The 24559-nt window shown below is 38.3% G+C and overlaps 2 protein-coding genes across 2 annotated transcripts; both read right to left on the bottom strand.

Moving 5' to 3' along the window:
* Positions 1 to 1014: 1014 nt before the first annotated feature.
* Positions 1015 to 10599, bottom strand: il23r (interleukin 23 receptor). Its single transcript, XM_034711558.1, has 17 exons — positions 10345 to 10599; positions 9903 to 10002; positions 9474 to 9603; positions 9134 to 9312; positions 7860 to 7983; positions 7584 to 7750; positions 7101 to 7237; positions 6774 to 6987; positions 6588 to 6670; positions 6084 to 6279; positions 5776 to 5979; positions 5336 to 5434; positions 4885 to 5040; positions 3293 to 3433; positions 3081 to 3168; positions 2549 to 2639; positions 1015 to 2176 (listed from the first exon to the last, which is right to left on the bottom strand). The coding sequence occupies exons 2-17, from the start codon at positions 9955 to 9957 to the stop codon at positions 1496 to 1498; spliced, it is 2745 nt and encodes a 914-aa protein (XP_034567449.1). The 5' UTR covers positions 9958 to 10002; positions 10345 to 10599; the 3' UTR covers positions 1015 to 1495.
* A 680-nt stretch (positions 10600 to 11279) lies between these two features.
* Positions 11280 to 23334, bottom strand: LOC117806888 (cytochrome P450 2J6-like). The gene is made up of 9 exons (XM_034675966.1): positions 23016 to 23334; positions 20751 to 20913; positions 20496 to 20645; positions 19973 to 20133; positions 15571 to 15747; positions 15337 to 15475; positions 14612 to 14799; positions 13465 to 13606; positions 11280 to 11936 (listed from the first exon to the last, which is right to left on the bottom strand). Exons 1-9 carry the CDS (start codon positions 23214 to 23216, stop codon positions 11761 to 11763), a joined length of 1497 nt encoding a protein of 498 aa, XP_034531857.1. The 5' UTR covers positions 23217 to 23334; the 3' UTR covers positions 11280 to 11760.
* Positions 23335 to 24559: the final 1225 nt, after the last annotated feature.

Here is a 24559-nt window from a genome sequence, read left to right as displayed (position 1 = left end):
AAAATCTGCAGTATGCCAAAACTACCCGGATGTCGTGCTGATTTGGGAAAATTTCTCAGTATGCATCGGACCAGTCTCCCTCGCATACTGTTTCCCACAATGCACAGCACTAACGTTCAGCTTCTTATTTTTTCCATATATGACAGGGGGCACTCAGTTTTTAGGTGCTGCGAAAATTATAAAATTCCATACAAACCATTTCTTGACTATTTAATAATACATGATACCAAAGAAGTAGGCTGTTACATGCTACCTACGAATGTTTTATACTGTATGTACTGCATACTGCATACTGCATACTGCATACTGCATTCTGCATTCTGCGTCTGAAGGTAGTATGTAGTCTGACTGTTCTGTTGGAAATGTTTTGCAGTATGCTGGGTCAAGCGTCGCTGGATTTCTGGTTTCGGAAAGTGGAAGTAAACAACAGCCAAGCTGATAGTGAAACTGCTTATTTAGTACTCACTTAAAATGTAAAAGGTTAAGTGGTTTATATGGAACTTAATCATTTTCACAGCACCTAAAAACTGAGTGCCCACTGTCAAAAAAAGAACAAAGAAGAAAAAGTAGAACGTTAGCGCTGCGCATTGTGGGAAACAGTTCACGAGGGAGACTGGTCCGATGCATACTGAGAAATTTTCCCGAATCAGTACGACATCCGGGTAGTTTTGGCATACTGCAGATGTTGCTCTTGTTCATATACTGCATACTACATGCTGAATTTTGCCCAAATCAGTACGTACTGCTAGTATAGTAGGCGGTTTCGAAAACAGCTGCAGTTTTGCTATCAGGTTGGTTGTTGTAATAATGCAAAACAGATCCAACAGAACAGTCATACTATATACTACCTTCAAAAGCAGTATGCAGTATGTACAGCATGCTACATGCATAGGTAGTATGTAGCAGGCGGTTTCGGAGACAGCCAATATCTTAGGATGGAGTGAGTTCAAAGGTCAAAGAGAAATATATTTCAGTCAACCCTGAAGGGAACATGAGTTTTTATGGCAATCCATGTTGAAGTTGATGAGACATTTTTATTGAATACCACTACAACCAGTCTCAAAAGGACATGTTAGGGGACAACAACGTTATTTCAAAACTTCATCTGTGAACCACCAATATCTGCACAAAACGCTATTGTTATGTTAATTTTTTTCAAAGCACTGACTTCTTTTGGCATTAAATTCAGCTGATCACAAAACTTGCCAGGGTTCACCTTAAGGGACCAAAGTGGTGTATTAACTGATTGGTACTTGGAATATCTTCTTTTTGGACAAAAACTTTATTTGGTTATAAGTATGTGTAGATGGAAAATGATGTGTACAAAATCCATGTGAGGAGTACAAAAACATCAAGTCGAACATATATATTTAGAGCTTGTCTTGAGCCTTATTTACTTGTTACAAAGAGTTGCTGAGGTCTTCATTTGAAGTGAATAGTTCTTTATAATGCCTTCTTGAAAAATAGTTCACTTGAACAGGTTGTTTTGTTTGTGTCACTCCAAAGGCCCTGCTAGCTGTGTGTCAGAATGTGTCGATCTGCTGACAGCAGCTACCTGGGGAAAATAACCACTAGTCAGTGATGTCTCAGCTCTATATTGAGATACACAAGTGTCTGCAGGGTCACAAATCATTATTTCATCCTGCTGTAAGTCCTGGCAGGGAGAGTCCACCTCCACATCTTTCTCAGTCCTGTTCCTCTCTGGTGAGTAGCCTCCTTTAAAGACACTTATCGTCTCAGTGGTTTTAGGCCACAGGAGATCACTCACAGGGCCGAGAGTCAGCCCCAGAGGTGAAACAGAGAACTCCACCTCCACACTGGACAGCAGGCCTCCAAGTAATCCTCCTGGTACACCTGAACATCTGCCCTCCTCCTGTCCACTTGCTGGTATGTCACTCTGCTCTTCTTCTGTCTCCTCTGACTCCTCTTCTTGTAGAGCCAACATGGAAACCTGAGGTTTGTAGCTGACGTTTTCCAGCTGACTGCCAAAAAGCGTTAGCATAGGATCTGACATCAGCAAAGGCGTCTCCACTGCGGACTGTCCTGGCCTGTCCTGATATAAATCCATGTGCACATTAGGGTATACATCATCTCTTTCCTCCTGAGAGATCAGACTGACAGGGGACAGCGGGGGGTCACTGTAGGTTGACGAGAAGGAAAAATCACTCCGGTTGTGCTGGGAACAAACAAAGGAAAGATAATTTTAGCTCTTCAGTGATAAGTATATAGCAAATAGTATGTCGTCATATCCCTGATTTGTACTTCATGCAGCTCACAGAGTTGCGTGTTGTCAGAGTGAAAGCAAAAGAGGCAACAAACAATATCACTTCCTACAGTAGTCCAGTCTTTTTAAACTGTAGAAACAACAGTGTGTTCAGAGTATTTCAGTTTCATTAAAATTGTAGCAGGTCAAGTGAAATGTTCTATATGGTTATGCTTGTTTTGCTGATGTTGGTCCAGTTTTGTGAAGTTGCTGTTTTTCTTATAGTGGTGACAGAAGCTCTCACGAAAAAGGGGGAAGTGTCAATGCCAGCATGAGTTTGGTTACCTTCAGGAGTGTGATGGCATAACTGTTTCCTGGTTTCGGTAAGTTTTCACCAATACAAGCAGGCCCCCAGGATATACATTTCTGTTTGATACTGAAACAGAGAGACAGATGGCAGTTAGTCAAATATTGATAATGCCAGTTTATAATCTGACACTATAGGGATGAAAAATGTGAATTACAGCTCACAATGCAGTTAACTGCTCCTGTGTTTCCCTATGCCATAATGCTGGAAACACACATTTAGCCTCTCTGATTCTAAGACCATCCGTTAGACTGGGTTGCTTGCTTTAACCACACGTTGCACAGTTGTTGGGTTAAGGTTTCTAGTTAATTGTGTGGTCATGGTTTACTATAGAGTGGTAATTCATGAGATTGGCCTCTGAGGCGTACACTCACATTACTTGTAAAAAAAACGGTAGAACAGTGATGCGATGTGCTTTACTTGTTTATCTTGCAACGCTTGGAATCTGCTTTCAGACTGTACTTTTCTGTCAAACTGTTACACCTCAGCATATATAAGTTAAATAAATACCTTTCTCTTACACAACTCCAGCACAGCAGGTTGGATAAGATCCCTATGAAAATAGTAATGATGAAAACCATCACAATCACCAGGCCAACTGGAAGAGACCACAAGGGAAATACACAATAGTTGAGAATGACAGCTATTTTCAATCTTCCTATATTAAATGAAAAAGTTAAAGGCATTTGCTTCACAGAGCCTGCAAGCAGCAGGATGCTGACCTGCAGGTGCTGCAGGCTGAGAGGAAATCTGGCTCCCCCGTGGCCCTTCACCAGCTGAGGTAGATGCAGTCATCTGCAGAGCCAGAGCTCCATCAGGACAGTCCAGCCACCTCTCTCTGGGCTCGTGGCCAGACACCGTCACTGCAGAGACACAAATGACAGTGACAATAAAAGTTGAATACAAAGAAAGAAACAAAGATGAGTACAGGTGCAAACAGGCAGAATGTAGCTGTTGCATATTGTGTAGAATTTTTTGACCCTATAAGACAATACAGATGTTGGGAGTTCCTACAAATGTATGTCAACGAAGCAAATTCAGAATATTAGATGTTACATCTGTGACATGTGTTTGAATATGAGGATAATTATTCAACCTGAGTTAAACTTTTTGCATAAGAAAGAGTACAACCGAGGCTTTTGTCACTACAAGGCAGCAATTATTATTTAGCTCCAGAAATAGAGTACATGTAAAAAAAACGCACGTTAGTAGCAGCCTTATGGTTGCATGTGTGCATAAAGCCACAAGGCTTCCTGTTGGTGGTCAAAGTGAGTTCTAGAAAACTCTATGATTCACTGAGAGAACTATGAGTGTGTTTGAAACAGAATGAAAACCTGTTCTTCTGAACATCTTGCTGGGCTTGAATGTTAAGAACTTTGCTAAACACTTATTCAAAATCATCAGACGGGTTTGACACATAGAGATTTAATGAGGATATAACTTTAAGTATTTCAATGAGTTTATTACCGAATGTTACTGCATCTTTCCCCCCATTGACTCTTGAATCATTATTTCTTATTTTGTTTATCTAAATAAAATATAAACAGAAAACAATCAAACAGGCAACCATGAGTTAATATCTGAATTACTGGAAGTGAGAGGTGAAAAACCCTGCTGAGACGCTTAAGGTTTGTGGGAGGGGAGTATCAGTGGAATTCTGGTTGCACACTTTCCATTTAGTAACAATTGCGTATGCTGTGATGCGATAAATGCATGCTACTGCATATATGATTACCCACACGTGTGTGTGTTTCACACCACAAAGAAAAGTCCTCCTGGTGTACAGTTGATAGGAATGAACTCGCAACAAAGTTGTTCTTCCTCTAAGCCTTTGAAAGGTTTTTTATTTTGCCAGAGCAAGACAACATATTTTCTCGCTTGGTTTAAGTGGTATGCAGCTAAGGCAATAGTTTTATTCTTCTTGCAGAATACACTAGGTGTAAAACAACTAGTCAGGCTCATAGGTAGGGATCTAATCAGTATTTATTTCTGTTTTCAGGAATCTTTAAAATTTTTACTTGATCAGGAAAATTCATTATACGAGATGTCTTTTGTGATTTCATACAGCCTAGAGTTATGTGTTCAGATAGTGTTGTTTGTTCAAAGTTCAATAATTAAAGGTTGAAAGAAGCAAATACTTTAATTCAAAATGAGGAAGCATTTTACATCTGTCATTTCTTTCTGAAAAATGATTAACAAAATTAGACCAAAGGACGAAAAGGGTCCTCACAGCTTTCTGTTGACAGAATGAATCGCTTTGCTGCTCAGGGATACATGAGAATTCAACACATGAGGACAAAGAGCAGCTGCTCACCTCTGAGTTCTTTGTTGCTGGAGTTCAGTGTCTGGAGATAGATGGTGTAGTTTGTGATGAAGCCTCTCTGCTGACCAACAGGCAGCTCACCCCACTGGATCTGGATCTGTCTGGCTTTATGAACCAGTACTGACATACTGGGACTGGATTGCGGTTCTGAAAAACATACAGTTAGATGGAGAGGAAGAAAAGGCTGCTCAGAATCAATACGGTACATAAGTATTAAAGAGTGGGGTGTAGACCTGCTCTTTTAAAAGTGTCTAAAGATGACTTGTGCTATGAATGATAGCTTTATAAAACAAGACTGGTTGATGGAACTACTGCACTCCATGTGTTTCAGAAACTGTCATATTCTGTATGTACGGTGTGCTAATGTATCACGTGATATTGGTGCTATAAATGTTAATCTTTGAACAAAAGCACTGAGACGTGTTAAGTGTCTGAAACTTACTCTGCTCTTGAGAGTAGACCAGACGGGATGATGGAGCACTGACACCTCTAGTGGTCACAGCAAACAGAGAGATTTTGTACCTCACACCTGCAGTCAGGCCTGAAAAAAACAGAGGCTTAACATTTTCATTACAGATTATACAAAATTTTATAAGAATTCAACATTGTTTATGAATTTATACATAATATGTTTTAAGAGTATCATTTACATTTTAAAAACTCAGTTATTGGCATAGAACTGATCACAAACCAGTATAGCACATGAACTGACCACAAGAGGGCGGTGTTTGATAGAGCAGAACGTTTTTAGTGTGTAGAAATCTTGTGCAATGTTTACAATATTTTTATTAAATAGTTATACAAAATGCTTTTTTTGTCATGTCTCTTCATGCACTGACAGAGGCTCTGTTATCCCTGTAAACACCATAAATTATTCTGTACCTGTGATCAATATTCTGTTTTCATCCGGGTCCAACTTTTTCCATTGCTGCTCTGCTACAGATATTCTTTTCCATTCCAGCACATAGTGAAGCAGTTTTTCTTCAGATGCAGACCCGTGTTTGTTCTCTGACCCCGACCAGGAGACAGAAACAGCACTGCCATTGGCTGCAGGTGCCACCTCTCTAATAACAGGCCCATCGTTTCCTAAAAAGAATTACACACAAGAAGAGATTACACTTCATTTGGCTTCCTTTACATCTCTGATATGTTTTTCAATGTTTTGTCTCATGTGTTGGATGTTTGCATACCTGATTGTCTAAGAGGCACATCAGCAGGTGGAGACATCCCATATGGGGTGACCATACTGATGCTGAGCTCCTGGACGTCTGCTTGTACTGAACACTGGCTCGCAGTAGCAGTGCAAGTCTTGTTCTTTTTCTTTTCATTGCCAATAAAGATAATGTAGTGTTGCACCTCGCCACTGTAATCTTCTGGAGATGGAGGCTGGGGGAAAACAGTCAGTCCATCACTTTAGCTCACTTTTCAGTGTGTGTATGTGCTTTGAATTGGGACTGTTGGGGGAAATCATCTACTTTGCTGCAGTGAGTTACAAGAGATACCTCTTTTGTCAATTAAATTTCAACCCACAGCCACGAGAGGGTTGGCTGAGAATACAATGTGGAAAATGGGGAAAACAAACACATCTCTGTCCAAGGTTACAAAAGTAAGTAGTTCTTAAGATTTGCTTTTATATTAAAAATTGGACAGTGCCAAAATAAAAGCCAGGGTTTATGAATATCTTTGACACACACCTTCCACAAAACAGTCACCTTCTCTCGCCCATTTGTCCCCATGTGGCTTAAAATCCTCCACACATGCAGCTTCTCAGATGGACCTAAAGATAAGTTAAACCATAAGTGAAGGGTTTTTTTTATGAGTCGTGACAAACTCATTATCAGATTATCATGAAACCTTTTTTCATTGATGAGTCAACTTACATTTTCCGGGGCTTCTTCCTTTCACCGTTGAGCTCCATTTGCTGCAAAGTGACCTTCTGTTGGAGGCTAATGGAGATGTGAAGCAGAGCCTGTTTATAGGTGTCCGTCCTGATAGTGGGAAGCATGTTCTTATTTGGAACTCATAGTCAGTTAGAGGCTTGAGACCTTCCACTTTTATCAGACCCTCGCTGTGCTGTGTTACCTCTCCAGCACTCTGAACCAGAGGGGGAAAAAAAGGAAAGAAGACATATATATGTTTGTATACTTCCTGATTAAGTTTGGTACTGCACAAAACCACAAACCTATGATTTAATTACATCTCTTTACCCAGGAAGTTTTATTTGTGCGCAGCCTCACACAGGATCTCAGATGCTTTGTGGATTCAACTGATTTCCATCGCAACAAGGCTGCTACAGAATTATTCACAAACTCCAGCTGAATGATATGAGGAGTCTCTGGTATCACTGCAGTATAAAAAAAGAACATAGAGTAGTAAGCACACAAGTGAGAGTTATTGTCCAGAGGGATTCAATCTAAGAAAATTTCAAATTAGACGATGAAATAGAAGCTTGGGAATGATCTAAAAAGTGCAAAATATTGCTGCAGATGGAAAAACTTGAAAAAGCTCACAGAACGGAGGAAAAGAAGGTTTAGAACAAACGAACTCTTGAAACTGACTGATCACAGGATGAGTCATTTCAAAAGTAAATACTTGATAATCTCAATGAAAAAATGAATCTCGTTCTTTGATGTAGCTGCACATTCATTCTTCGAGGTGTGAGTTTAAGTGTAACAGAGGTGAGAGCTTACCTATGTCCTTCACGCAAAGGTAAAATGGATCAGACTGTGATGCTCCAAAGTGGTTGTAAGCTGTAATATTTAACTGGTATGTAGTGTTTTCATCAATCTTTGAACGTGGCAGGGGGAATTCTTCAGAACCCTTGATCTGATCCATCAGTACCTGGGTCCCATTCTCTCTGGTGAAAAGGTGGAAGGATGTAAAAATACAGTTTGCTGTTGTCAAAATAAGACATTGACCTTTTTCAAAACATGAAAACAGCTAGATTATTCCAAATTGCAACATACCGTTTGATTGAAATGTTGTAAGCAGTAGGGAGGTATGTTTCCTGTCCTTTAAACCATGAGCAGCCTATAGAATCTGAGCTCTTGGTAGTGACACAGATAAGATTCTTAGGTTTATCTGGAGGGACTTTAGATAGAAAAGAAGAAAAAAAATGCAAAGACATTTTCAAATCAACTTAAAACTTGAAAGTCATGGACAAACCACCTCCTTATGACTTACTCTCTAACAGTATTTCAATGACAACAATGACACTTTAGCCAGTCTCCTTGCCAATCAAATCCTTTATGTAACTTTGGATGCAAATTAATCCATCAAATATTCTCCTCAGAAAGTTTTGTCTTGTCCTCTTATATTCGGCTGTTTCGAAACTGCCTGCTATGCTATATGTACTGCATACCGCAAACTACATACTGCGTTTGAAGGTAGAATGAAGTATGACTGTTCTGTTGGATCTGTTCTGCAGTATGCTGGGCCAGGCGCCCGCCGGATTTCCGGTTTCTGAAAGCGGAAGTAAACAACGGCTAACCTGATCGCAAGACTGCTTCTTTAGCATCCACTTATTACTTAAAGCTGGGGTTGGTAGTCAGATTTAGATACACTTTTTGTTATACTGGTTAAAATGATCTTTATGTCCCGATGGTAATCAAAAAAAAAGAGCGGAAAAAAGCCGCTCTCTACAGCCAGATTAAACCTGGGAAAACACCAACCAATCCCTGCCATCAGGACCAAAATTATAAAACCAGTCAAATCCTGTCCTGCCGTTCTGCCCGCCTCCTGCAAAGCGTACATTTCATGTTTGTTTGTGTTTTTAACTTTCACTTTGATAATGTTTTGGTGTTTTCTTACGGGGGGTTAGACGGTGTCCTGAGGAAATGCCACCTTCAAATTCATGCTAGTTTTCTGTGACTACCAACCCTAGCTTTAAATGGTTAAGAAATGGTTTATATGGAATTTAACAAATTTCACAGCACCTAAAAACTGAGTGCCCCCCTTCAAAAAAGAAGAAGAAAAAAAAAAAGGTTAACGTTGGCACTGTGCATTGTGGGGAACAGTATGCAAGGAAGACTGGTCCACTGCATACTGATAAAATTTTCTCGAATCAGTCTGACATCCAGGTAGTTTTGGCATACTGCAGATGTTGCTCTTGTTCATATACTGCATACTACATGCTGAATTTTGCCCAAATCAGCACGTACTAATAGTATAGTAGGCGGTTTCGAAAACAGCATTTAGTCTTTTTTTCATATCAGTGTATATCAATGCTAATTGAACTTACACCCGCCTTGTAGAACCATTCCATTAACATTCTTTAAAATGTCCCCATTCTTCAACTTGCAAACCACTGTAGACTTTGGCACCTGCACATTAAACAGATGGAACATTGCCGTGGTGCAGCTGATTCTTTCTGACGGATCCAAAATCTTGCTGTTCTGTAGTTCAAGGAAGATTTTGCTCCTAGAAGACAGCATCACATAAGCATCTGAACCAAATACTTCATTTCTGAAATACCTTGATCATTTTTTAGTAAAGAACAATATGATCTGAAGAATATACATTCCATTGTACCATATTATGCATATAAGATATGTTTCCTGTCATATTTAGATTTTTCCTACCTTTGAGTACACTCTTTGATGTGGCAGTAAATTGTCAGGTTTGTGCCAAGGAGGAAGGGTGGAGCTGGTTTTACTGTGAGGCTGCCGAGGTCATTGAAGTGCACGCGAATAGCAGTGTTCAAAGGACAACCTGCACAAAAAGACAGGCAAACAGGTTTACATACAAGTACTATCTAATGATGATTTATGTCTTAGCGGGTATTTCAAACAAGAAGTTTCAAATGTGCATGCAATTCAAAATAAGTTAAAGTAGATTATAACCTCACATCACTGTTTTAGGTATAATTCTTTGTATTAACAATTTATTTCTCCTAATTTTACTGTCAAAAATCAACACAATTTAGCTTACGTTACGCTAAACCACGAAACTCTATCTCTAAACTCTGAACTGTAGCAGAGAGAAACAGGATTGTTAGGTACTGTACTCACCTTTAATGGAAAAAATAAATACTATGATAAATTTCCAAATTGTCATGGGGTTCATTTCAGCTCATCCTTCTTCTTCCTCCCAGAAAAATACACAGCATGTCTGAGCAAAAAAAAAAACATTATTCTCATTAAGTGCTAATCATTTCTCGGTAAAGAGTCCTTTTTGGGAATTTCCACGGGCATACAAAAGGTTATCTTCAAAATGCACTTCAGAAGTTACTCTGACTAACACGAGGAAGAGATACAAAGTTATATTAATCTTCTTATCTTAAAAGCGCAAAATTGCAAGTTTGCTGCTTATCTCAAGTACAGCTCTACAAATAAGATCCATTGCTTCAAATTGTAGCGTTTTGTTTTCTTAAAAGACGAAAAAAGTCATTTTGATGTGTTCTTTGTCTGATTTCTTCTGCAGTAAATCAAAATTTGATTAGATAAAGCTCACCAGAATTTCATGCTGCCTGCATACCTTTGTCATTCAGTATTTTTCTCATCAGATTACAATCCAAATATATATTTAGCAGTAATTAACAACTTCCCCCGATGACTTGCTTTGTGAGAAGCACCTAACTGAAGTGATCTCTGTTGCGCAAATGAAACATCTTATAAGAGCCAGTGACCTAGTTTGGTGGTATTCTGTCAAATTAAGACTCTTTGAACATGAGCTTCTGTACTTTGGTGCCCTATTTTAGTTGCCTGTTTTTCATCACCACAAAGGCTCAGTTCACATCAAATGTCACTCTGACAAGCACATGCCCTCATTAAACGTGCTGCTCTTTGCACATAATGAAGTGGTCTAACTTTACATACTGTCTGACAACATATTTTACTTTGAAAAAGATGCTGACTTGTTGGAAACCTCATTACTTCAGTTCCCGTGAGTCCTGACCCTTGGTTATTACAGTAACTCTTGTGCTGATGCTGCTAATGGTAAGGTTGAAGTTTACCTGTATTACACCAAAAAGCAGTTCAGTGTTGCCTCTTAAAACAGTCTGCTTAAATAGACAGGTTGAAAACACAAACTTACTCACTTGTTGTCTCTGAAGGTAACTTCAAATTACAATGTCAACCCACATTCTGTCTTATTTCAATGGTCTCATGTTTGTTGTCTCTCAGAGTACTACAATGTTGACTGTGTAAAAGAAAAGAAGACAGAGACTGAGAGTTTCTCAAGCTTTCTATTTTTTGCTCCCACTTCAAAAGCTTTAAAGGGAAAACCCAGAAGCTCGAGCTGGGTGCATGTTTATTTCAAGATAAAAGAGATCTTGAACCTGCAAGATTTCTGAATTTGCAGTTGTTTTTATGTCAGGAGGAAAAAGATGAAGGTGGTGTTTTAATGTATTAAATGACATTTGGTGATTCACACAGAATGAAAAAAAATAAAGACAAAATTGTTTATTATAATTTTTGTTCACACAAACTTTAAGCAACACAGTCGGACTGAGAAATCCAGTGTCCTGTAAAGTAAATACCTTGTATAAAATGTGCCTATAAATGATCATATTAATAAACATAACTGAGGTGGAGAATTCTCATCTGTCAAACCTTAGACCAAAACCACAGCCTGAGCAGTACAAACTAAATATTACTTGCAATGTTTTTTTCCCACACTTAGCAGATGTCAGAAAATTTAACAAATTCATTATGGAGTTTCACACAAACAATAATATAGTTCATTACTATTTTCATTCAAAAACATAATCCAATGCTTATATATATGTATATATGTATAAGGGTTAATAAAGGAAGGTATTGGGACACGAAAGACAAACCAATTAGACTGTAACAAAGGATGGAAGGCTAATAATGTAGTCTATGAAACACTGTGATATCTTGTATGTGAAACTATTGAGTTGTTGCTTTATCGTGGTACAGCACGGAGGCGGTAAGGCTTGGGACTGCGAGTGCCTCCTAATTTAAACTCCAGACTGGGCTGCTCTCCCTCACATGCAGAGAAAGAAAACCTCTGAAGAAGAGAGACAAGAAACAGAAATAATTCCATCCTGGCAAGCTGCTCCCCAAGACACACACGTTTACCTGAGGATACACAGATCAACACCAGTTGTATTAACACCAAGGATTCATGTAATGCAGTAGCTCATAGTCTCAGGTCAATCCCCATTGAAGCCCCAAACTTAAAGTCCAAATTTACTGTAGAATAGAAACATGTTAATCTGGAGTAAAACCGTTGTCTCTATAGCTTACATCTTTGTTCATTGCATCTGTGAGTAAATGAGATTGATGAATGGAGGGTTTCTTTATAGTACCTTAGAAGATAATTGGTTGTGCAGTCGGGAGATTGAGCTTTCCAAAGATAAAAACCAAAGTACTACATCACTTTAAGATGGATGAATCGATGGCTTACTAATCAGAGAGAAACTCAGGGATCCTGTGGCTTAGAAACGTCCCTCAGATATTAGCACACCATCTATATTAAACTCATTCAAAATCTAACTTAAGCTAGAGCAAAATTTCATAGACAACTAAGCTATGAAGCAGTGTCTTAATGGAGGTAGTGCAAATGTTAACATAACAAGTAGATAAACATCATCTGTACAATCCTTGCAATGATGCATATGTAATAAGAAAGTAAGTTAGCATTAAAGTATCTGAAAGACAGATCTGTAGGAATTAAAAGACAAGGAGCTAGAGCAAAGTGCATGTTTATGTCAAGATGAAAGATTTTACAGCCATGTCAAGATGTTTCTCTGTGAAACATTCGCAGTAGAAATAATATAACCCAAGAGTTTATCTTCTCATTTTAATGTCCTCTGTTAAATTAACTTTTATCAATTAATCGATTGCGCTATGTTTCTTGTGGCGACTGTGGATCAGTGGTCAACTCTCATTTGGAAGGTCCACGTGGCAAAGTATCCTTGAGCAAGACACTTAACCCCAAACTGGCCCCAGTCGCTGTGCCATCAGTGTGTGAATGGGATTAGGTCATTCTGATGGGCTCTTTCTGTAGTAGCCTCTGCTATCAGTGTTTGAATAATGTGGTGTGAATGTAACATGTAATGTTAAAGCGCTTTGAGTGCTCAGGAGACTAGAGAAAGCACTATATAAACACAGCCCATTTACCAGCCTGTCCACAATTCTATGCTAAATTAAAGTCTATATGTTAGATTATCTATTATGTTAGCACTCTAAGTAGGTATTGGTGCCTTTGCATACTGTACCAGGCTTGTTAAGCCTGTCAGTTTTCATGTTTGATAGATTTTTTGGGGGCAACCTTGTTATGACTGTCAGGGTTGTTGTTAGCTTCCTCTCAGAGAAGAACACAGGCAGTCACATGTTTAGCCACTGATTGCTCTCTCATTGGAGCTGTGTACAAGCCAGCATCATGTTTACCACACTTCACTAGATCTTGTGCACTCTTAGCCAAGGGATTCCCACAAATAGAATCTCATTCTGTGTGAAACAACATTACAACACTACATGATGAGAAAACAAACTTTGGGCCACTCTGCTGAACTCTAGACATCAAAACAGTTGCTCTCAAACCAAAAGAGGAACTTCTTGGTAGCTCTGTCTACTTCAGTTTATGGCATTAAAACTGACATACCTGCCGAAAAAGGAAGGAAGGCCTCTCTCTTCCTGAATTGGCCGTCTTGATCCAGAAAATGTTGAGGGTTGAAGGAGTGTGGAGTTTCCCACATCGTCTCATCATTTAGAACTGAGTTCAGGGTAGGCATGACCATGGTGCCCTAAGAAATAGCATTATTGAAGAGTTATTCAAATTAATTATTTCAATGGAAGTTCATCTGGTGAGTTTGTCTCTATATAATACTGACAGGTGAGAATAAAATAAATCTGAAACCTGAGCTTGAAAACAGCCACAGATGAGTTAACCATATCAATTACATACAGAAAAATCATAATCAATTATTTTGTCAACATTTTTTTTTAAAGTTAGGATTACACTTTTGACAAGGAAAGCATGGCAGAATTCGGGAGACAAAAGAAATTGACAGACAGAGAGGAATGTAGAAATTCTAACAAAATGCAACGCAAAAGATTAAAAAGAATAAATGCATATAAAGAGAATTAAGTGGTGAGACAGTAGACCAATAAACCATTGTTAAAGAAGTTTTTCAAAATTGTAGATAAATAAATACATACATAAAATTGGATAAGTAAATAAAAGCATTAAAGGACAATAAAAAGGTTTTAAGAAGACAACATCACATCGGAGGACATAGAAAATGGAAAAGGATAAATTAGGGCCATTGAAATAATAAATGAGAAAAATACATAAAAACAATAAATAATCAAATAAAATGATCACAATCAAAACTATTAATTAGTCTAAAAAAAACTAAAACTAATAATAAATGAAAAGCTGTTAAAGGCATGAAGTCACATTAAAGCTAGTCAGTAAAAATGGGTCTTAAGAAGAGATTTAAAAGATGTCACTGACTCTGCAAGCCTTATCTCCTCAGGGAGGTTGTTCCAAAGTCGAGGGGCTCTGATGGAGAAAGTGCGACCCCCTTTGGATTTGAGCCTCAACTTTGGAACAACTAAAAGTGCCCCACCCGAGGATCTAAGGCCCAAGAGATAACTGGTAAGTGTTAGCCATAAAGAATGTGCCAGAGTTTAAAAGCTTCATAAAAAGGAAATTTAAGAAAGGTAATCATCTACAATTAGGCCAACATGACAGCTAAACTCCTTATCAGCAAAATGCTTATATAAACAATTGTTCTCATGTGTACCTTTGGGATTGTGTACTTGTCCAGTGTGGTGTCTCTTGATGCCACGCGGATCACATTTAAGGGGAGGATGTTTGCCATTCTCTGGATTTCATGGACGACTGCATTAGTATAAGGTAGGTTTTCTCTGTCATTCATAGAGGGCACTCTGGATGAACCAACCACAGAATCTATCTCAGCCTGGACTTTCTCTGTGCAACACAAAACAGCAAGCAAACAGAGCAACATCACTACATAGACGACTGAGGGGAAACTCTTTTACAACTCATCTGACACAACTGCTTTAGAATACAGCCGCTCTATGTAAGCTACATTTTTCACCATAAAACACAAATTTTTGCTTTCCTTCATTTGGTGTTTATACATATCAAGACTAGACCTCAATCTTTTTCTTGTGATTTTAACTCTACAAATAGGATGACCTACTATTTTTTCTTTCAGATCTCCTTAATACTTTTGTTCCAACTCCTGCTATACAGCCTTAAAACACGACACTCGTATCTACCCATTCCCCAAATTTCTTCTGCTAATCTGAGCTGTATTACATTTGTAGTGGTCTAAGTAAATACGTCAAGTCATGCTCCCAAATATGATTTATAGCTCCTCCTGGGGAAAAGTCACGTTAGTCACGATGTGTTCCAAGGCTAGTCCTTTCCACCTCTTGATGATATACCCAGCTCAGGTCAGCACACACAAGATGGAACAGAGATGACTTATCAAACACAAACCTTGTATATGAGGGTAGTAGATCATGTATAATAGTCCCCAGTGTAAAGTTGTGGCAGTAGTTTCTGTTCCAGCACCAAACAGGTCCAGAGTGCAAAAACACAAATTCTCAATATCAAATCCAGACTCTTTGTCCTCCTTCTTTAAACAACACAAAAGATGGATGCATCTGTTAAAATATTTCATCATTAGTTGTTCAGAGAACAAACACGACAGACATAAATACACATTTTTACCTCTCCCATCTCTGTGAGAAAGCAGTCCATGTAGTCTCTTGGTGAGGAGGGGTCAAAGCTTTCTCTGTGTTCTTTGATCTTCACTTCTATAAAGTCAATGATCCTTTGTATCAGAGTGAAAAACGTCCTGTGAGATCCAGGTAACCACTTCATCAGCCACGGCAAAGTATTATACATCTACAGAGCAATGAAACAGTTACCAGATCATCTGGGAATCAGGTAGACACAGGTTGAAGGCATGGCAAATGTGACAGAACAATCCTTTAAAGCTGTTCATTTTTTCATCCAAAACACAAATATTCCCTAAAGCATGGGTTCCCAAACATTTCAGCCCATGACCCCCAAAATATAGTTGCCTAAGACTCGCAACCCCCACTGTCCCTCAAAGTGATTTAATGTGGCTTCATTTAGCTGGCCTGCAGAAAATTTGCCTATCTGTATGAGCATGTGGCTGTGTTTCCTGTTCTGTTATGAATTAACCTACTGCTACTGATGCTTTTAATAATTCACTGTTCACTAACCCTAAACTTAGGAGTCATCTGGCTACAAAGACAGGCGGAAAACTCATTTCATTTTCTGTTTTCAAGGTTTTATTTCAAGTTTAGCTACTATTTTTGTCAATAGTTTTTACTATAGTGGGTAAAATGTACTATTTTTAGATAACTTAAAATTATCAAAACTGTAATGGGTATGTGTTTTATGTTTGTTGATCATCCATTTAGACTACATAAGTGATTACTCGAAACTATCATCGCTCTCTCTCTCTCTTTTTCTCTATCCATCTTTCCAACCCCAACTCGGTCAAGGCAGATGTCTGTCTAACATGAGTCTGGTTCTGCTCGAGGTTTCTGCCTGTTAAAAGGAGGTTTTTTCTCACCACTGCAACTAGCTGGATGGATTTTATGGCACAATTTTTTTTGTACTTTTGATATTTGAGTAGCTAAATACTGCGCAATACTGGATTAAGATGGGATACGACTGAGTCTCATCCTGTCTTGGATTTGGGTCTTTGTTAATAATTTAACATAGAGTATAGTCTAGACCTGCTATGTTTGTAAAAGCATCTTGAGATAACGTATGTTGTGATTTGGCACTATACAAATAAAGATTGATTGATTGATTGGTTGATTGGTTGATTGGTTGATTGGTTGATTGATTGATTGATTGATTGATTGATTGATTGATTGATTGATTGACATAGCGGCACTGAGTGGCAGGTGGGATCTGCTACCTCCCTAAGCGTATCCTCATTTCACAGCAAATGAAGTTAAGGTGTTAACTTAGATTCGGGAGCAGGACCACGCCTAAACCACACCCTCAATCACCTGACAAGCCTTCTTAAACGTAGCCAGCCTACTCCAACTGCTTGTCCGTGATTCTTCAACCCACCCTCCCTCACCTTACTCTCCTGCACTTAACCTATTTCCTTGTCCTCTCCTACTCAATTCGTGCTCGCTCCTTCTATGCCCTGTCTACTTCCAGGTACAACCTGGGTCAAGATCAGCTCCGGCAGGATAACGCTGAGACGGAACCCCCATCCTGAGTCTCCTTCTGCTGGGCACACCACGCACAACTAATTCATTAAATGTTCAACTTATATCCTTGTGTGGCGTGGTCCTTGCTAGTGAATGGTCTGTTATGTCTCAATAGCAGACTGTTGCTAAGGATGTGGCTATTATCACTGGCTCTATTGGCAAAGTTATTACCACATCAATTCGGAGAAAGAAGTTCAGTAAATTTGACTTTTGAAAAGAAAGAAGAGAGATAACAACAACAGAAAAAAGGCAGTAGAAGACATAATCTGTAGGCTACGACAGAGAAGTCTACAAAATGGAAAATGGCACATAAAGCAAAGCCTTCATGAAAATGTCACGGACCCTGAAAGTGACAAATCAGAAAACTATCAATCAGGTGCAGTGCATGTGGTCCTGTTCACCTTGTTTTACTGAATCATTGGTGGGTACATTCAGTTTAATGTGAGTTATAACAGCTGAGTTCACAACCCAATCTCCATGCATTATCCAGCCAATTTACGGCTATGTACGTAAGAAATCAAGAGTTTGACACAACATATTCTATTTGAAAATAAATTAATTACTTTGAAATGATTTGACCTCTTCCACTAAAAATGTGTCTGTTAACTCACTTAGCAACGATATACTCTTTAGCCTTCTCAAACGAGCTAACAAAGGTTCAGGGTCCAAATAAATCAATTAAGCACCTGATTGAGTTTTTCTTCATCATCACTGTCAGAGTCTGTTGACAGTTTCTTTACATCCAGTCATCTTTGAACATCACTGTTCTGTTTTGTGTTTACTTTTGTTCCATTTTCAATTGAACTTTTATCTTGATACGTGTTCTTTTATAAACACCTTTAAATAGCTTCTTCTCTGTTGGTATTGTCTCTCTCTTTTATCCCCCACTGTCAGCTGACCGACATCATATCTACCAGATTTCTTCCTGCAAATTGAATGGATTACAATTTCTGCTCGTAAGTCTGTGATTAGCGCCGGATAACTAGATGGTCTTTCCCTCAGAGCAACAATATGCTTAAGAGAAAAAACAGATCACAGGATGCAGTAATCAAATAAATTAGAATCAGGTGTTTAGTTGTCAGGATTGAAAGCTTGGTGTATTATGTTCTCCTACTCCACCCTTTTGTCCAAATTAGTTCACCAAAAACACGATGGCTTCAAAACAGCGTTTCAAAACACAATGAGTGATGACACAGCAGTTGATCGACTTCTTTTCGAAAGTCTGAAGATTTCATTCATTTCGCCCACTCCAGAAAAGTTCTGTTAGATATATCACTATACTCATTATTTCCATGGAAAAGGGTTTCTCATATAAAAGATAGAGTGAAAGGTCACAGTATGACAAGTGCAATAAAATTAATGCAGGCTGAATTCAATTAAGCTACAGTATGTTAGTTTCAGGGTCATGACAATATGCTTGTTGCCTCACTGTCAAACTGAGATGGTACACTTAAGCAGAACAGAGCGACTGTTTATGTTAGAATAAAAATGAATGGTTTCCTCCTTTAACAAGACCAAGTGTTTAAAATGACAAAATGTGCAATGAGCCAACATATTTGTCTAGTTAGAGATAATTTATGAACATTAGTCATTCATAAGATTCTTTGTGATTCATTTAACATCTCTGACCATGATTTTGTTGTGAAAATATCACCACCTGCTGGCAGAATAAAAACATGCCGTGCTGTACTATTTCTTCACACTAACGAGTGTAATTGGTTACACACAAAGTTGGATGATGTTTTGTTACGTAAAAGGATCATTTCCCTATAGTTTGAAAGCACATGATAAGTGGCAGGGGATTTCCAAAAGCAATTGGAACAGTGGATTGATATGGAGGATATGTTGCTTAAGACAAAAAAATACAGCTGATTGTGCTGGCATTATTTGGCGCTCTACTCAGGAATTTTTTGTAAAAGGACCCACAAGTGATAGATTTCAAGATGTAGGTTTAGAGCAAAATTCCCACTATTTGCCGCTAACAGATCAACTGTGAAATTCTAATTCATTCCATCATCTTTGCATATCAAGATACAAGTAGTGATACATACATGGCCACCATCCAATTATTGAAATGACAAAAGGATAAAACTACTTAGGCTTGATAAATCAAACCATTGTTCCTTGGTCCCTTTTTATAAATTAAATTGTAACATTATTATTTGCTATATGATATGAATATAATACAAACTGATCAAATGCAAATTATCACTTTTGCTTGTGGGAGAAATGGGGCTTGCAATTGCAAACTGAGCACATGAACAAGTGCCCAAGGATGTAAATGTGATCAAGCGTGCCTAACAAGACTGCCCCTGTATTTCTTGTGTAGTGCCTATCTATTCCACTATATTCATGTACCACTTTGTAGAACAAGGAATTAAGAACAAATACTATCTGAACTTTTAAATTGTAATACAGAAATACACATTTAACTTTCCTAACCACATTGATGTGAGACAAAATAATATCAGTCTCTAGTGAGGGGTTTCTTTTCATGAAGTTATAAAATGTAATTTACATCATGATGAATTTTTTGGCACAATTATTTGTACTTTTGATATTTGGTAGTTGTGTTATTCCCACTTTTGTATTTTATTAAAGTAAAAGTTAATGTGCAGGATTTAGCTGTAATGCTGTTTTTTTTTAACATTGCTGCAGTAATACTTGAGTATGTGCGTACTTCTTCACTGGTTACACTTTCTATTCTTATTCAAGACTTTTTTATGATTTTGTCATTCAAGGTATAGTTGGTTATGCTGTCTGTCATGTACCTGTCAACAAACAGATGTCAAATGAACCCACTGATGTCATCCTGAAAATTCTGATTTATGACAGATTACTCTATTGAGTTTACAAATGAAGCTCACCTGTACACCTAAATTTCCCTGCATGTACACCAAGTCATTGAAGTACTGAAGAATTCTCTTGTACTGCTCATCATTATACTCAAAGCGATCCCCAAAAACCAGGCAGCAGATGATGTTGGACACGGCATTGTTTAGCAGTATGTGGGCATTAAAAGGCTGTCCTGTAAAATAAAGAAAATGTAGTCAAGAAAAATACTTCTTATATCAAATGGCTATCATAAATGACTACCAGGTTGGAATCAGATACTGTAGTGAGTGCCAGCCATTGTTAAAAGTGGGTAAACAGGTGTGGTCTTTTAGATAAAAAAGCAGTGTTGTATACTTGTGTACATGACCTACGTTTATAGTCCAGTTCTTGATAGTGTTTGAGCATTCTTCTGTGTGTCAGAGTTTAAAAGTAAGGGACATTGCCTGCTTATGTAATGAACACTTAAACTTAAACAGACTACTACTCAGTTAACTAGCTTATAGATTCTTGAGCTTGTTCAGAGCTGCATGTTAAAAAACAAGATAGGTTAAGTGCCTTGCTGAATGGCAAGAGCCTCGTTGAGATACTGGCACTCCAGCTGGATGGATGGCTCCAGAGTCTTCTTTCCCACACCAAAGTTTCTCAGAGTATGAAGAGCAAATCTCCTCTGTTGTTTCCATGGATTGCCATTCGATAACACCAGACCTTTAAGAAACACCATACAGGGTTAGGCTGGAAGTAATTGGAAATGATTATTACTAACAACCAATTAAATGCTAAATGATTTTTGTACACAACACACAATCATACCTTTGTTCCCAACCAATTTGTCAAAAATTGGAAGAACAGGGCGATCTAAATAGTCCTCTCCTCTTTGGACAAGGGCCTCCTTCACAAGCTTGTAGCCATTTAGGACAACGATTCTTCCACCAAAGAGCCGGATGCTAAAAATGTTTCCATATTTCTCTGCAAACTGAACACACAGAGCTGACTGGTGTTTTGATCCAACTGTAACATTGTTTCTTCTTCCGTCCACAACACGAAGGCTTCCTCTACATTAGACTGTTTTTGTATTACTAGTACTCAAGAAATACTCAAGAAATAGTAAAAATAGACTTGTACTTATATAGTGCTTTTCTAGTCTGTCTGATTACTCAAAGCACTTTTATACACTACTCTTGGCATTCAACCATTGATACCCATTTACTCACTGATGGTAGAGGCTGCTATTTAGTGAGGGACCATCAGTATTAGCTAATCTCATTGGTACACATTCACACACCGCTGAACAACAGCGGGAGCAACTTGGTGTTCAGTGTCTTGCTCAAGGACACTTCGGCATGTGACCGCAGGAGCTGGGATCGAACCGCCAAGCCTCTGATTGATAGAAGACCGACTCTACCCACTGAGCCACAGCCGCCCAGGTCAAGAGTGTATTCTTCTTCTTTCAAACATTCTTTTGACAACTTTTATGAAACATAACATTCTGTTTTGGGAACATATTCCTACACAAATAATGCAGAAACACAAATATAATGTCGAAAATTGTCTGTGATATTGGCCCCTTTAGAACCTCTGACCAGATGAGGGGTCAACTTAGGTAACTCTTGGACATTATTATTATAGAGCAATAGCAATTTCATCTATAAATCACATTTCATTAAACGTAAGCTCAATGTGTTTTACATTGAAGATAAAAACAAAGAAAAACGAGAAAAACATAGAAAAAGAAAAGATACACCCAACATACATGAGACACAGCAAACAGCAATCAAACAAAAAGCAAGTGTTGCCGTCATGCAGCCAGTCACATCAGTCATTATATTTACATGCACACAGTGCAACTATTCATACGCTCTGGAAAATAAATGAGTTTTGAGTTTTGTTTTTAAAGTACAGACAGTTGTGATGGACCTTAGGTCAGCAGGCAGTTTATTCCAGAGAGAAGGACCACAGTAACTAAAGGCCCCGTCACCAGACCTTGATTTGACTCTGAGCACAGTTTTCCACCTGATGACCTAAGAGGCCAGGTCGGGTTACAGACTGTGTGCAAGTCAGATATGTAATATGTGTGTATATATATATATTCCAAGTTTTTTTCCATATATTCAGACTTTCATTCTATATATTTAAATGTTCATTCCATATACAGTTGTGCTCATAAGTTTACATAGCCTGGCAGAATTTGTGATTATTTTGGCAATTTTTCAGAGAATATAAATGATAAGAGAAAAACTTTTTTTTCACTCATGGTGAGTGGTTTGGTGAAGCAAAATTTTTATTAAACAACTGTGTTTACTCTTTTATATCATAAAAGACAACAAAAACTACCCAAGAAACCATAAATTCTACCAGTGTATGCAAACTTGTGAGCACAACTGTATTCAAACTTTCATTCCACATATTCAAACTTTCATTCCACATATCAGAATGTCCTGAATGGCTTGCCATATACGTATATATATGTGTTTTTTTTTTAAGGATGATGGTTAAAAGGTGCAGCAGATACTATCCAAAGGCAATTTTGTTATTTGGGGAAATGTCAAAGTATCAGACATCACTTCTCCTGTAATTTTAGGGTCATCCTCATCACCAGTAATAAATAAAAGGTCTCCAACATAAGAATAAAACCGACACAATCCTGATCAGAGCAGTCAATCTTGAAGTGGACTTTAACCCACCTGGCATGCATCTGTTTGCTTCTCCCATTTGTGTCTAAAGAAACACAATTTGCTACAACTAACAGCTGTTTTCATGAAGTAAATTTCCAGTTTTTTCTTTAAACCAAATAATTCATTGTTATTATTTGTGTGGAACATAAACGTTAGGATGTAAGGTGTGAAGTACTGGGGAAGACGAGAGGTGTAAAAGTGTCTCTTTTAACTTGTCAGCACTATTTGTTAATATTACCAAATTGTGTCATCCGCTCCATGACGTCAATCATTTGAAAATCGGAATGCAACAACAGGAACTTGAATTAGAACAATCAATGTGGAGTGATTTGCTAGTTACGTCCTGTGATTAAAAAGGAATGCCAAGACACTTGATCAGTTAATGCTTTAGTCCTCGTCTTACCTCTGTGAACTGCAGGTGCAGCCGACGGGGATCGACACGATGGAGGTCCCCGATCAGTGGAAGAGCCCACGGTCCAGGAGGAAAGTTTGAAGGTACTCTGTTCTTCAAAACATCGGCTAACAACACAAATATACACAGAAATATCAAAATACTTCTGCCGTCCACCCACTCAAACCCGAGGAGGCTTTTTAATGTTTCCATTTCAAAGATTTATTTGAGCTTCCTGAATTAATAATGCAACGACTGGACACTGGACAGGATTCACAGACTGAAGAAATAGTAAAATACAAAGTTAAAATCAAAATATAATATTTAGGTAAGTCTTCCGGTTTAGGTGTGTAACCCGGAAAACGAGCTTTTCAAAATAAAGCACACCGCACATACAGTAACAGTAAAAAGTATGTGCAGGAATGTTTGACTTATTGCTCATAATATTTACTGCTATGAGACGCATGTGTACCGACCATGTGTCTTACAGTTTTTCTCGATTGTTTACACACAAATACTGGTTCTTGAGACACAATGAACACAACATGTTTAAATGATGGTTTAGATCAGGGGAGTCAAACATGCGGCCCGCGGGCCAAAACCGGCCCGCCAGAGGTTGCAATCCGGCCCACGGAACGACTTTGCAAAGTGAAAAAATTACAGATTAGACATTAACTGCAAATTTTCAATAAAAGTAACTACTATTTTAAATTTGTCCTCTGAGGGTCGCATACAATCATAGTGCTGATGGAGCGCACCTGAACAGCACTTTTTCCCAAAGTGAGAAAATAGATTACTTGCTGTTTGCATAATCCGGTTGAGAGTCATTAAGTCTTTTTAGAGCACTATTAAGATGATCCACTAACTACTAACACTAGCACAACACCCCTGCATACAACACTGTCCAGCAAGCAAACAGTTCCTTTCGGAGCTGAAGGGTCCAGGATAGCCAACTTTACCTTCTTCATTATTATAATCTCTCTGTTCTTTTGCAGTAAAAATTACACTCTGTGTCAGGTGAATTGATAACTTGTTTGGTGTGTTTGCAGCAGGTTTCAGTGCTTAAAGAGTAAAATGTTCTGCCCCACTATGAGACTCATCATGGAGAACTGTTTTTGTAGAAAGATAGTTGATTACATTTTCAGCACATACTTGTACTATTTTGCACTAAAACAAAGGGCAATGTGAAGTTGTCATTATTTATAGGTTATCATGTTATGATTTTACTGGCCCACTTCAGATCAACTTGGGCTGTGTGTGGCCCATTAACTGAAATGAGTTTGACACCCCTGGTTTAGATTTTTGTACTTCTCCATCATTTCCATAACAATAGAAGTACCTGTACAAATTCAATACCTATAACTATAATTTTAACTCCATCTAAAATTGCCCCTGGTTCTTTCCGAGCGTTCAGTCCTACTGCAGACTACAATTGCTTATGATTTTAATTAGCTATTTGATGCTATAAACATGGGTATGACACCATGACTAACATATCTGTTAGTCATGCAGCACTGTCTGTACTGGATAGCAGTGAAGATGTGTCATCCATCTTT

Source organism: Notolabrus celidotus, chromosome 2 (assembly GCF_009762535.1).
Source record: "Notolabrus celidotus isolate fNotCel1 chromosome 2, fNotCel1.pri, whole genome shotgun sequence".
NCBI classification, from domain to species: Eukaryota; Metazoa; Chordata; class Actinopteri; order Labriformes; family Labridae; genus Notolabrus; species Notolabrus celidotus.
The sequence above is the reverse complement of the archived record's forward strand: the minus strand, read 5'-3'. Positions and strand labels throughout refer to the sequence as shown.

Excerpts from the sequence above, each read along its gene's own strand:
- il23r (XM_034711558.1), bottom strand. The coding sequence starts at position 9,957 with ATGAACCCCATGACAATTTGGAAATTTATCATAGTATTTATTTTTTCC. Across the intron at positions 5,435-5,775 it reads AAACAGAATATTGATCACAG|GCCTGACTGCAGGTGTGAGG; the intron begins GTACAGAATAAT and ends TGTTTTTTTCAG. Across the intron at positions 3,169-3,292 it reads TCAGCCTGCAGCACCTGCAG|TTGGCCTGGTGATTGTGATG; the intron begins GTCAGCATCCTG and ends GGTCTCTTCCAG.
- LOC117806888 (XM_034675966.1), bottom strand. The coding sequence starts at position 23,216 with ATGGAAACATTAAAAAGCCTCCTCGGGTTTGAGTGGGTGGACGGCAGA. Across the intron at positions 20,134-20,495 it reads GGCTCTTGCCATTCAGCAAG|GACAGCCTTTTAATGCCCAC; the intron begins GCACTTAACCTA and ends TTTATTTTACAG. Across the intron at positions 13,607-14,611 it reads ACAAGTACACAATCCCAAAG|GGCACCATGGTCATGCCTAC; the intron begins GTACACATGAGA and ends GCTATTTCTTAG.